This window comes from Lampetra planeri, chromosome 40, assembly GCF_965212315.1.
Source record: "Lampetra planeri chromosome 40, kcLamPlan1.2.h2, whole genome shotgun sequence".
NCBI classification, from domain to species: domain Eukaryota; kingdom Metazoa; phylum Chordata; class Hyperoartia; order Petromyzontiformes; family Petromyzontidae; genus Lampetra; species Lampetra planeri.
Genome location: NC_136146.1, coordinates 5,439,916 through 5,452,761, shown reverse-complemented (window position 1 = coordinate 5,452,761; position 12,846 = coordinate 5,439,916). Strand labels below are relative to the sequence as shown.

Below are 12,846 nucleotides of genomic sequence, written 5' to 3'. Positions count from 1 at the left end.
CGACACGTCACGTGGCCTCAAGGTGCACGTAGCCTGGCACAGGCGCCGTCGTGACGTCACCGCCACTTTGTGGCGAGTGGTGGTGTCGTGGTCAGCGGACTGCACTGCGAACCCGATGAACCCGGGTCGCGTGTGGACTTCGCCGCTGGGGAGACAAAGGCGGCCGGGCGTGGGGCCGGCCGGCCGCCCACCCCCTCGAGTGCCGTGCGGCCTTCACGGGCGCTGCTGCTCCTGCTCCTCGCTAACGGCACTTGCCCCCGACTGTTAAAGGCTACGCGGGGGACCTTTGTCTTTTGTTGACGATGTGGGTGATGATGACGTCATGCCGCGAGTGTTGACACTCGTGACGTCACGACCGGGGGGGGGTCACGTGGGTGCCACGCGGAACAGGGGAGATGGCGGCGATGACGGCAGCCCCGGCCCAGAGCGGTGGAGTGCGGCTCCTGAGCGATGGTGATGCGCGCTGCCCTCACCGCTGCCCTCACCACGCTGCTGCTGCCCTCACCGCTGCCCTCACCACGCTGCTGCTGCCCTCACAACGCTGCTGCTGCCCTCACCACGCTGCTGCTGCCCTCACCACGCTGCTGCTGCCCTCACCACGCTGCTGCTGCCCTCACCACGCTGCTGCTGCCCTCACCACGCTGCTGCTGCCCTCACCACGCTGCTGCTGCCCTCACCACGCTGCTGCTGCTGCCCTCACCACGCTGCTGCTGCTGCTGCCCTCACCACGCTGCTGCTGCTGCTGCCCTCACCACGCTGCTGCTGCTGCCCTCACCACGCTGCTGCTGCTGCCCTCACCACTCTGCTGCTGCTGCCCTCACCACGCTGCTGCTGCTGCCCTCACCACGCTGCTGCTGCTGCCCTCACCACGCTGCTGCTGCTGCTGCCCTCACCACGCTGCTGCTGCTGCCCTCACCACGCTGCTGCTGCTGCCCTCACCACGCTGCTGCTGCTGCCCTCACCACGCTGCTGCTGCTGCCCTCACCACTCTGCTGCTGCTGCCCTCACCACGCTGCTGCTGCCCTCACCACGCTGCTGCTGCTGCCCTCACCACGCTGCTGCTGCCCTCACCACGCTGCTGCTGCCCTCACCACGCTGCTGCTCTGCCCTCACCACGCTGCTGCTGCTGCCCTCACCACGCTGCTCTCGCTGCTGCTGCCCTCTCGCTGCCCTCTCGCCGCGTTGGCCTCACTACTGCTCCCACTGCTGCTCTCACCTGCCCTCAAGGTTCTGCCCTCACAGCTGATGTCACTACTGCTCTCACTGTTATGACCTCCCGGCTGCCCTCACAGCTGATGTCACTACTGTCCTCACTGTTCTGACCTCCCGGCTGCCCTCACGGCGCTGCCCCCATTGATGCTGCCCCCCATTAATGCTGCCCTTACTGCCCTCCCCACGATGCCAGTAAGTTGACCACCCTCGCCACACGGGTTATGACGTCATGTCATCAATGACTTCCGATCGAGTCACCCCGCTCACTCTCACGGATTCTCTCTCCCTGATGAGGTCGCCACCATCGTCACCTCGTCGCCGTCCTGTGCTGCGTTCCCTTTGCCCCTCTCATCTCGTCGTGAACACGGCGCAACCCGCGGTCTCCTTGCTCCATCAACAACCATCGTCTCTGGCGCAGAACCACCCGTGACGTCTACGCAAGACAACACAAAGCAAACAATTCCCTGCCCTTCGCATATCTGTTCCTCCACATCAAATATAAACCTGCTCTTTTAACACCATCCCATCAACCGCACAACCTTCGTTGGTGCTTAATAATTACAGCAGCAAGAGTCGGGCAAAGCGAAGCCTGCTGATGAGGCACTGAATGTCGAGACCGGTCCCACAGTTTGAGTTGAAGCAATGGTGCTTAAATGTGTTCCACGTGGAGGTACGGACGTGTGGTGCTTATGGACGTGTGCTGCCTATGCGAATATCAGCTTGTAACCCCCCGGCACTGTGGGGCCAGCAGCGAGGGTTGGTGAATCACACACAGACGCGGTGTGGAACTCCCTCACGTCGGCGTCGAGGGGGGAGCCGTACCCTCGGCGCGCCAGGAGAGGGCGGCACAGCGACGCGGGGACGAATCTCCACCCCACCTCATTGCAGATGAATGGTTACCACCCCCCCACCCCCTTCCGCGCCGGGGTTTACCCCGAGTGCTCCTGTTTCCATCTTCACGTGAAAGCCAAATGCAGCAGCAGGAGCAGCAGGACCCTCCTGAAGCAGCAGCAGGAGCAGCAGCAGGAGCAGCAGCAGAACCCTCCTGAAGCAGCAGCAGCAGGACCCTCCTTAAGAAGCAGCAGCAGGAGCAGCAGGACCCTCCTGAAGAAGCAGCAGCAGCAGGAGCAGCAGCAGCAGGACCCTCCGGAAGAAGCAGCAGCAGCAGCATCAGCAGGACCCTCCTGAAGAAGCAGCAGCAGCAGGAGCAGCAGCAGAACCCTCCTGAAGCAGCAGCAGCAGCAAGACCCTCCTGAAGAAGCAGCAGGAGCAGCAGCAGCAGGACCCTCCGGAAGAAGCAGCAGCAGCAGGACCCTCCGGAAGAAGCAGCAGCAGCAGCAAGACCCTCCTGAAGAAGCAGCAGGAGCAGCAGCAGCAGGACCCTCCGGAAGAAGCAGCAGGAGCAGCAGCAGCAGGACCCTCCTGAAGAAGCAGCAGGAGCAGCAGCAGCAGGACCCTCCGGAAGAAGCAGCAGCAGCAGGACCCTCTGGAAGAAGCAGCAGCAGCAGCAAGACCCTCCTGAAGAAGCAGCAGGAGCAGCAGCAGCAAGACCCTCCGGAAGAAGCAGCAGGAGCAGCAGGACCCTCCTGAAGCAGCATGACTCGAGAGAGTGGCTCCCCTGGATAGATTAGAAATAGAGCTTCATAGCTCATCGGATTCCTCCACTTCTAACTCATGATTCTGCAATGTGGAAGGGAATTGTCCGCTTTGTTTTGTTGCCCAACGCGTTGCGTCTCACGGATGACCCCGCTCGTGGGCGGTGGTCGTTACGGTGGTGGTGGTGATGGTGACAACGGTGGTAGTGACAATGGTGGTAGTGACTAGGGTGGTGGAGTGACGGTGGTGGTGGTGACGATGGTGGTGGTGGCGGTGGTGGCGGTGATGGTGGTGGTGTTGGTGAAGATGGTGACAGTGACGGTGGTGGTGGCGGTGTTGGTGACGGTGGTGGTGGCGGTGTTGGTGGTGGTGGTGGCGGTGGTGGTGGCGGTGGTGGTGACGATGGTGACGGTGGTGGTGTTGGTGACGATGGTGGTGGTGGTGATGGTGACAACGGTGGTGTTGACAATGGTGGTAGTGACTAGGGTGGTGGTAGTGACGATTGTGACAGTGGTGGCGGTGGTGACGATGGTGTTGGTGACGGTGGTGGTGGTGACGGTGGTGGTGTTGGTGACGGCGGTGGTGGTGATGGTGGTGATCTCTGCGCAGACTCGTACCGCGACTTTGCCCACGAGGAGTTTGACGTGCGGGGCTACACGACCCGCGCGCTTCAGGGGGCCGACACGGCCTCGCAGCTCGCACGGCTCGCCCAGGGGGTGGCGCTGCTCGACGCCGAGTTGCGAGCACAGGTGAGGTGTGAGGGGGGGGGATAGGTGAGGGGGGGGTAGGTGAGGGGGGGATAGGTGTGAGGGGGGATAGGTGAGGGGTGGGGGGTAGGTGTGAGGGGGGATAGGTGAGGGGGGGGATAGGTGAGGGGGGAGAGGTGAGGGGGGGATAGGTGTGAGGGGGGATAGGTGAGGGGGGAGAGGTGAGGGGGGGAGAGGTGAGGGGGGAATAGGTGAGGGGGGGATAGGTGTGAGGGGGGAATAGGTGAGGGGGGGGATAGGTGTGAGGGGGGATAGGTGAGGGGGGATAGGCGAGGGGGGGACACGGCCTCGCAGCTCGCCCCGTGGGGTGGCGCTGCTGGGCGCCGAGTCACGAGCACAGAGGCGGATCTTGAAACCTCCCAAGGAGGGGAGGGGATGGGGGGGCGAGGAGATGGGGGGGGGGGCCACATAGGACCCCCACCCCTGGATTAACCACTGCCTTGACCCGACCCGACCCGACCTTGCGTAACCCCGAGCAGACATTGCGTAACCCCGAGCTGACCTTACGTGACCCCGACACTTACGTGACCCCGAGCTGACCTTGTGTAACCCCGAGCTGACCTTACGTGACCCCGACACTTGCGTGACCCCGAGCTGACCTTAACTCTCTGGCTGTGTTGCAGGTGTCCGATCGGCATGAGGACCTCTTGGCCCAAGCCACTGGAATTGAGTCCCTGGAGGGTGAGCTCACGCTCCACACGACTCGCGGGGATTGGCCCAATGGGGTTGTACATACAGTATATACAGTACAGATATACTTACAAAGACAAAGATCTGCCGTGTAGCCTTAACAGACTGTCGGGGCAAGTGCTGTTAGCGAGTAGCACCTATGAAGGCCGGCACGGCACGCGGGTGGGTGGGTGGCCAGCACCACGCCGCATCAGGTACACACATATATGCAACCACCTCTCGAACACTGCACAGCAGCCGTGGACTTATTAGGTATGGGAGTCAATGGGACTCTATTTTCATTTATGGGTCTCTATGTGAGTCAATGGGACTCTATTTTCATTTATGGGTCTCTATGTGAGTCAATGGGACTCTATTTTAATTTATGAGTCTCTATGTGAGGTGAGGGGTGGGGGGAGGTGAGGGGTGAGGGGAGGTGAGGGGCGTGGGGAGGTGAGGGGTGGGGGGAGGTGAGGGGCGTGGGGAGGTGAGGGGTGAGGGGAGGTGCGGGGCGTGGGGAGGTGAGGGGCGTGGGGAGGTGAGGGGCGTGGGGAGGTGAGGGGTGGGGGAAGGTGAGGGGTGGGGGGAGGTCAGTGGCGGGGGGAGGTGAGGGGCGTGGGGAGGTGAGGGGCGTGGGGAGGTGTGAGGCGTGGGGAGGTCAGTGGCGGGGGGAGGTGAGGGGCGGGGGGAGGTGAGGGGCGGGGGAGGTGAGGGGCGTGGGGAGGTGAGTGGCGGGGGAGGTGAGGGGCGTGGGGAGGTGAGGGGCGTGGAGGTGCGAGGCGTGGGGAGGTCAGTGGCGGGGGGAGGTGAGGGGCGGGGGGAGGTGAGGGGCGGGGGGAGGTGAGGGGTGAGGGGAGGTGAGGGGCGTGGGGAGGTGAGGGGCGGGGGGAGGTGAGGGGCGTGGGGAGGTGAGGGGCGGGGGGAGGTGAGGGGCGGGGGGAGGTGAGGGGCGTGGGGAGGTGAGGGGCGGGGGGAGGTGAGGGCGGGGGGAGGTGAGGGGCGGGGGGAGGTGAGGGGCGTGGGGAGGTGAGGGGTGGGGGGAGGTCAGTGGCGGGGGGAGGTGAGGGGCGTGGGGAGGTGAGGGGCGTGGGGAGGTGCGAGGCGTGGGGAGGTCAGTGGCGGGGGGAGGTGAGGGGCGGGGGGAGGTGAGGGGCGGGGGGAGGTGAGGGGTGAGGGGAGGTGAGGGGCGTGGGGAGGTGAGGGGCGGGGGAGGTGAGGGCGTGGGGAGGTGAGGGGCGGGGGGAGGTGAGGGGCGTGGGGAGGTGAGGGGCGGGGGGAGGTGAGGGGCGGGGGGAGGTGAGGGGCGTGGGGAGGTGAGGGGCGGGGGGAGGTGAGGGGCGAGGGGAGGTGAGGGGCGGGGGGAGGTGAGGGGCGGGGGGAGGTGAGGGGCGTGGGGAGGTGAGGGGCCGTGGGGGGAGGTGAGGGGCGGGGGGAGGTGAGGGGCGGGGGGAGGTGAGGGGCGGGGGGAGGTGAGGGGCGAGGGGAGGTGAGGGGCGGGGGGAGGTGAGGGGCGGGGGGAGGTGAGGGGCGGGGGGAGGTGAGGGGCGTGGGGAGGTGCGAGGCGTGGGGAGGTCAGTGGCGGGGGGAGGTGAGGGGCGGGGGGAGGTGAGGGGCGGGGGGAGGTGAGGGGCGAGGGGAGGTGAGGGGCGTGGGTAGGTGAGGGGCGTGGGGAGGTGAGGGGTGGGGGGGAGGTGAGGGGTGGGGGGAGGTCAGTGGCGGGGGGAGGTGAGGGGCGGGGGGAGGTGAGGGGCGGGGGAGGTGAGGGGCGTGGGGAGGTGAGGGGCGGGGGGAGGTGAGGGGCGGGGGGAGGTGAGGGGCGTGGGGAGGTCAGTGGCGGTGGGAGGTGAGGGGCGGGGGGAGGTGAGGGGCGGGGGGAGGTGAGGGGCGGGGGGAGGTGAGGGGCGTGGGGAGGTGAGGGGCGTGGGGAGGTGAGGGGCGTGGGGAGGTGAGGGGCGGGGGGAGGTGAGGGGCGGGGGAGGTGAGGGGCGGGGGGAGGTGAGGGGCGTGGGGAGGTGAGGGGCGAGGGGAGGTGAGGGGTGAGGGGAGGTGAGGTGAGGGGCGTGGGGAGGTGAGGGGCGTGGGGAGGTGAGGGGCGAGGGGAGGTGAGGGGCGTGGGGAGGTGAGGGGCGAGGGGAGGTGAGGGGAGTGGGGAGGTGAGGGGTGAAAGGAGGTGAGGTGCGTGGGGAGATGAGGGGTGGGGGGAGGTGAGGGGTGAGGGGAGGTGAGGGGAGTGGGGAGGTGAGGGGTGGGGGGAGGTGAGGGGCGTGGGGAGGTGAGGGGTGGGGGGAGGTGAGGGGCGGGGGGAGGTGAGGGGCGGGGGAGATGAGGGGCGTGGGGAGGTGCGGAGTGGGGAGGTGAGGGGAGTGAGGAGGTGAGGGGTGAGGGGAGGTGAGGGGCATGAGGAGGTGAGGGGAGTGGGGAGGTGAGGGGAGTGAGGAGGTGAGGGGTGAGGGGAGGTGAGGGGTGAGGGGAGGTGAGGGGTGAGGGGAGGTGAGGGGCGTGGGGAGGTGAGGGGAGTGGGGAGGTGAGGGGAGTGAGGAGGTGAGGGGTGAGGGGAGGTGAGGGGCATGGGGAGGTGAGGGGTGAGTGGAGGTGTGTCTGTTGTTGCTTCATCCAAGGCTGTGTGCGATCGTTACAGGAGTGTTGCAGATGATGCAGGCCCGGATATCTGCTCTGCAGTCTGCAGTGGACAGGTGCTCGCAAATCATGGGGTACAACCCCACTCATCGTCAACGTCATCGTCAGCATCATCATCGTCGTCATTACGATCGTCATCACGAACATAATATTTGTTGCATTCATCATAATTGTGGTTGGCTATGTACGGTGCGAAAGAAGTTCAACATAAGTTCATAATTATAATTTTAATCACAACCATCATCACATCATAACACGCGCCATAATCACAACCATCATCACATCATCATAACACACACCATAATCACAACATCATCACATCATCATAACACACCATAATCACAACATCATCACATCATCATAACACACACCAAAATCACAACCATCACATCATCATAACACACACCATAATCACAACCACCATCACATCATCATAACACACACCATAATCACAACCATCATCACATCATCATAACACACACCATAATCACAACCACCATCACATCATCATAACACACACCATAATCACAACTACCATCACATCATCATAACACACACCATCATCACAACCACCATCACATCATCATAACACACGCCATAATCACAACCACCATCACATCATCATAACACACACCATCATCACAACCATCATCACATCATCATAACACACACCATAATCACAACTACCATCACATCATCATAACACACACCATCATCACAACCATCATCACATCATCATAACACACACCATAATCACAACTACCATCACATCATCATAACACACACCATAATCACAACTACCATCACATCATCATAACACACACCATCATCACAACCACCATCACATCATCATAACACACTATCATCACAACCACCATCACATCATCATAACACACACCATCATCACAACCACCATCACATCATCATAACACACACCATCATCACAACCACCATCACATCATCATAACACACACCATCATCACAACCACCATCAAATCATCATAACACACACCATAATCACAACCATCATCACATCATCATAACACACACCATCATCACAACCACCATCACATCATCATAACACACACCATAATCACAACCATCATCACATCATCATAACACACACCATCATCACAACCACCATCACATCATCATAACACACACCATCATCACAACCACCATCACATCATCATAACACACACCATCATCACAACCACCATCACATCATCATAACACACACCATCATCACAACCACCATCACATCATCATAACACACACCATCATCACAACCACCATCACATCATCATAACACTCACCATAATCACAACCATCATCACATCATCATAACACACACCATCATCACATCATCATAACACACGCCATCATCACAACCACCATCAAATCATCATAACACACACCATAATCACAACCACCATCACATCATCATAACACACACCATCATCACAACCACCATCACATCATCATAACACACACCATAATCACAACCATCATCACATCATCATAACACACACCATCATCACAACCACCATCACATCATCATAACACACACCATAATCACAACCATCATCACATCATCATAACACACGCCATCGTCACAACCACCATCACATCATCATAACACACACCATCATCACAACCACCATCACATCATCATAACACACACCATCATCACAACCATTATGGTTGTCTCCATCTCAAGCATTGACCTCCGTCACCAATGCTGTTATCACTGGACTTGATCTTCCAGACTGGCTGTTTTGTCTCGCCTACTCACCCACTGATTCGTTCACCCACCCACTCGTCCACTGATCCATTCACTCACCCAACACACTCACCCACTCACTTAATAAATCACTCACTCACCCACTCAGTCACCCACTGTCGCTGTATCTCTGTCTAGGTGTGTCTGTGTACAGCTGTATCTGAACGTATTTGTTAGGGGAGCGGTGACACAGTGGTGAGTACACTGCGTTACGAACCCGGCGGCTCAGAGTTTGATTCCTGCTCACGGGCAAAATCGGTGAAGAATACTGTATCTGAAACGGTCTTGGGCCTCCTCGAGGTCAACTCAGCCTTTACTGAATACCCGTTGCGGTGTGTAAACATCAGCATTGGGGAGGAAAAGGTGACCAGGCATAGTGCTGGCCACACCACCACCTTGTGTGCCGTGCAGGCCTTCATAGGTGCTCGCTAGCAGCACTTGTCCCAACAGGCTGTTAAGGTTATATGGGGGATGTTTGTCTTTGTGGTTCAGGATACGTGTGAAGATTGTTGAACCATACAACAAGATCGTGGCACGTACCGCACAGCTGGCCCGGCTGCAGGTGAGGACCCTCACCACACTGCTCGCCACTCTCACGCGCACCACTCATGCTCGCCACCACTGAAGCTACCACTTATCCGACGACTCAGCACGATGTTCACCCTGGCACTCAAAGTACGACTCGCCACTCACACTGCCAATTGTCCTACCACGCCCCAGTACTCACATTTGTGCATGTGTGTGTTCGTGTGTACGCGTGTGTGCGTATGTGTGGGGAGCGGTGGTGCAGTGGTTATGGCGTTGCACTACCAACCCGGCAACCTGAGTTCAATTCCCGCTCACGGTCAACAACAGTGGCAGATATCTGAACTGGTTATTTTCCTTCCCGGGGGTCAACTCAGCCTTAAATAAGTGCTGGGGAGACAAAGATGGCCGGGCACGGTTGCATGCCACACCGCCCGCTTGTGCGCCGTGCCGGCCTTCGCAGGCGCCGCTCGCTAACGGTACTTGCCCCGACAGCCTGTGCGCGCTACACAGGGAACCTTTGTCTGTGCGGGCCCGCAGGCCGCGTGTGACCTGCTGCGCCGGATCATCCGCATCCTCTACTTGAGCAAGCGGTTGCAGGCACAGCTGCAGGGCGGCTCCCGCGAGATCAGCAAGGCAGCACAGTCCCTCAACGAGCTCGGTGAGTGGGACCCGTGTACTCGCACAGAGACCCATAGACTCACATAGAGACCCGTGTACTCACACAGAGACCCATAGACTCACATAGAGACCCGTGTACTCACACAGAGACCCATAGACTCACATAGAGACCCATAGACTCACACAGAGACCCGTGTACTCACAGAAAGACCCAGAGACTCACACAGAGACCCATAGACTCACATAGAGACTCGTGTACTCACACAGAGACCCATAGACTCACATAGAGACCCGTGTACTCACACAGAGACCCATAGACTCACATAGAGACCTGTGTACTCACACAGAGACCCATAGACTCACACAGAGACCCATAGACTCACGTAGAGACCCATAGACTCACATAGAGACCAGTGTACTCACAGAAAGACCCAGAGACTCACATGGAGACTCAACAAATCGCCTACACTACCGCTGACTACACCACTCACTACACCACTCACACTACTATTCACCTTACTGCTCTAACTACCACGCACCACTCATACTCACACTACCACTCACCACACACTTACATTTTTGCATATTTGTACACATGTGTATACGTACACATTTGTGAAGTGGTGTAGTGGTTAGCGCGCTGTGTTACTCAGACAAGCTACCTGAGTTCAGTTCCCGTTGACTACACCAGTGACGATTATCTGAACCAGGTCCTGGGCCTCCCCTAGGTCGACTCAGCCTCAAATGAGTTCCTTGTGCGGTGTGTAATCATCGCCGCTGTGGAGACGGATGATTGTGCCACCCACCTCCTCGTGTGCCGTACCGGCCTTCATCGGTGCTCGCCAACAGCACTGTCTCCATCCTTCTGTTGAGGCTATACAGGGATCTTTGCATGCACATGCATGGGTGTGCGTGTGCTGCACTTGCCCCAATCATCTGTCAAAAACCTCCACAGGGGATCTTCTTTCGTGAGTGCCGGAACGCAGGTGTGTATGTGTGTGCTACGTATGTACGCATGTACTGGTGTACGTGTGTATGTACGGTTGTGCACGTACGGGAGGGAGTCGTGGCGCAGTGATTAGCGCTTCATGCTACCAACTAGCGCGACCCGAGTTCGGTTCCCGCTCGCCGCCAACATCATTGACTCATGTCTGCACCAGTCCTGGGCCTTTCCTATTTCGACTAAGCCTGAGGTGAGTACCTGGTGCAGTGTGTAATATTTCAGCACTGGGGAGACAAAGACGGCCGGGTGTGGTATTTGCCACCCACCCCCTCGTGTCTCATGTTGGCCTTAATAGGTGCTCGCTAACAGCACTTGCCCCAACAGACCGTTAAGGCTACACGGGGGATCTTTGTGTGTGTGTGGGGTGGGGTAGATTAGGGTTTGTCTTGGTAACGCGCTGAGCTGCTGTTGCTGGGGCTGACATTCCCCCATGGTACCAGCTGGAAAAAAGCATCGCCATGGCAACCGGCCGATTTTTAACGAGCCGAGGGCCTACCCCCCTCTCCCTGGGGGGAAGATGAATTGGACTCATCGCTGCGCCAACCCCCCAACTCTCTCTCCTCTCTCGTCGCTATCCCCCGCACCCCTACACCCCCACCCCCCTTGGAACGTCCGACATCGCCGGTTCTTCCTGTGCCCGGTCGCGCTCACCTTGAGCCGTCGTCCTCTAGCGGCTGTTGTTCACCCAACCCACCCTTCCCTGGTCAGGGACCTCTGACCCTAGGTGACCGTCATGGACATTAAAGATCCCGTGACGTCGTTCGCAAGAGTAGGCCCAACGTGTGCCACCTGCGTCACGGTCCAAATTATTCAACTTACAAAAAAATTTTGCTGCAAATATCTCAAACACACCAGCGGTCATCGGACCCTACTACTGACAGACTCGTGCACGCGCGTAGGCCAGATGCCCAGTCACCTTGTGCTGCACAGGGGCAGCTGCCGTTGGAGGGGGGTGCCCCTTTCGAGCGCGTCGAGGTGAGACGCGAGCCGTGTGGAGCGCGCCAGACACGCGACCTCCCGTCTGCCGCGCGACCCTCGGTGCCGCGCGGCGTTTCATCTCTGACCCTTGAAAGACACGTGGCCCCTGCAACGACGCCTGACCTTTAATCTCTCTTGACCCTTTGACACGTGACCCTTAAGACACATGACACCCTAATCTCGACCCTTTTACCCTGAAAGACACACAACCCGTCGCACTTGAACATCTCTTGAGCCTTAAGTGGCGCGTGACCCCCCGCTACCCCCAAGTGCCCCCCCTGACCGCGGCGTAGCGCTGCGTCCACTGCGGTGGACGGCTCGGGCTCACACGGCCACTGTGGGACGGTCGTCATATTTGCGGGGCTTCTGTTGCCTCGCATTAAACCAAAATTGCCTTGGGGAGGTGGGGGGCGGTACTTTTCTTTTTAACAATTCATGCATGACGGAGGTTAACCTCCGCCATCTAAATTCATTTTATTTTCTTCCTTTGAAAATCATAATTACATCCCGAACGCGCTGCCGTTCCCGCTGCCGCCGCACTACTACACAGCCAAATGCAGCTGCTAATCTCCTAAGTGACCAATGTTATGGTTCATAACTTTCTACCAATTGCCTGAGAACGCCGGCTCTCACTGGCAGCGAAACGTCGGTGCCCAGTAGTTAAATGTCGCGAGTGCATTGCTCCCCAACAACATCGATGGTGATGATGGTGGTGAAGCGGTAGTCAATCGATCAATTGACGGCGTTCGTCTATTCTCATCTTGACCTTGACGGCAGCGACAGGATCTTCAGGAGCTAAGTGCCGATGTGGAGTTCTGCTGTTGGCCACAGCGAGAGGCCTTCGGCAGAGAGAGAGAGAGTTCGTGTCGTGTCGCTGTTCCTCCTCCATTGAAGAAGCGCAGACCACAGTTGCTTACCGCACAGTCCAAAGTTCGGGTTGTACGGCCACAATCGCACTCCCTCGGCTCTTGTTTTAATTGTCCCTTCATGAAGGAGATGCGAGCGGCCGCCTGTGGTTCTGATGCGGTTGATGGTCGCACCAGCAGCAGCGGTGT

The 12,846-nt window shown here is 59.2% G+C and overlaps 1 protein-coding gene across 1 annotated transcript in view; it reads left to right on the top strand.

Annotated features, from left to right (window-relative positions):
* The first annotated feature begins 344 nt into the window (after positions 1 to 344).
* Positions 345 to 12,846, top strand: part of COG5 (component of oligomeric golgi complex 5) — a 37,171-nt gene continuing 24,669 nt past the window's right edge. The window contains exons 1-6 of the mRNA XM_078613009.1: positions 345 to 453; positions 3,418 to 3,557; positions 4,199 to 4,256; positions 6,883 to 6,937; positions 9,157 to 9,226; positions 9,730 to 9,850. Of these exons, the coding sequence (XP_078469135.1) occupies positions 396 to 453; positions 3,418 to 3,557; positions 4,199 to 4,256; positions 6,883 to 6,937; positions 9,157 to 9,226; positions 9,730 to 9,850 (502 nt within the window). The 5' untranslated portion in view covers positions 345 to 395. The remainder of the gene's footprint in view (positions 454 to 3,417; positions 3,558 to 4,198; positions 4,257 to 6,882; positions 6,938 to 9,156; positions 9,227 to 9,729; positions 9,851 to 12,846) is intronic.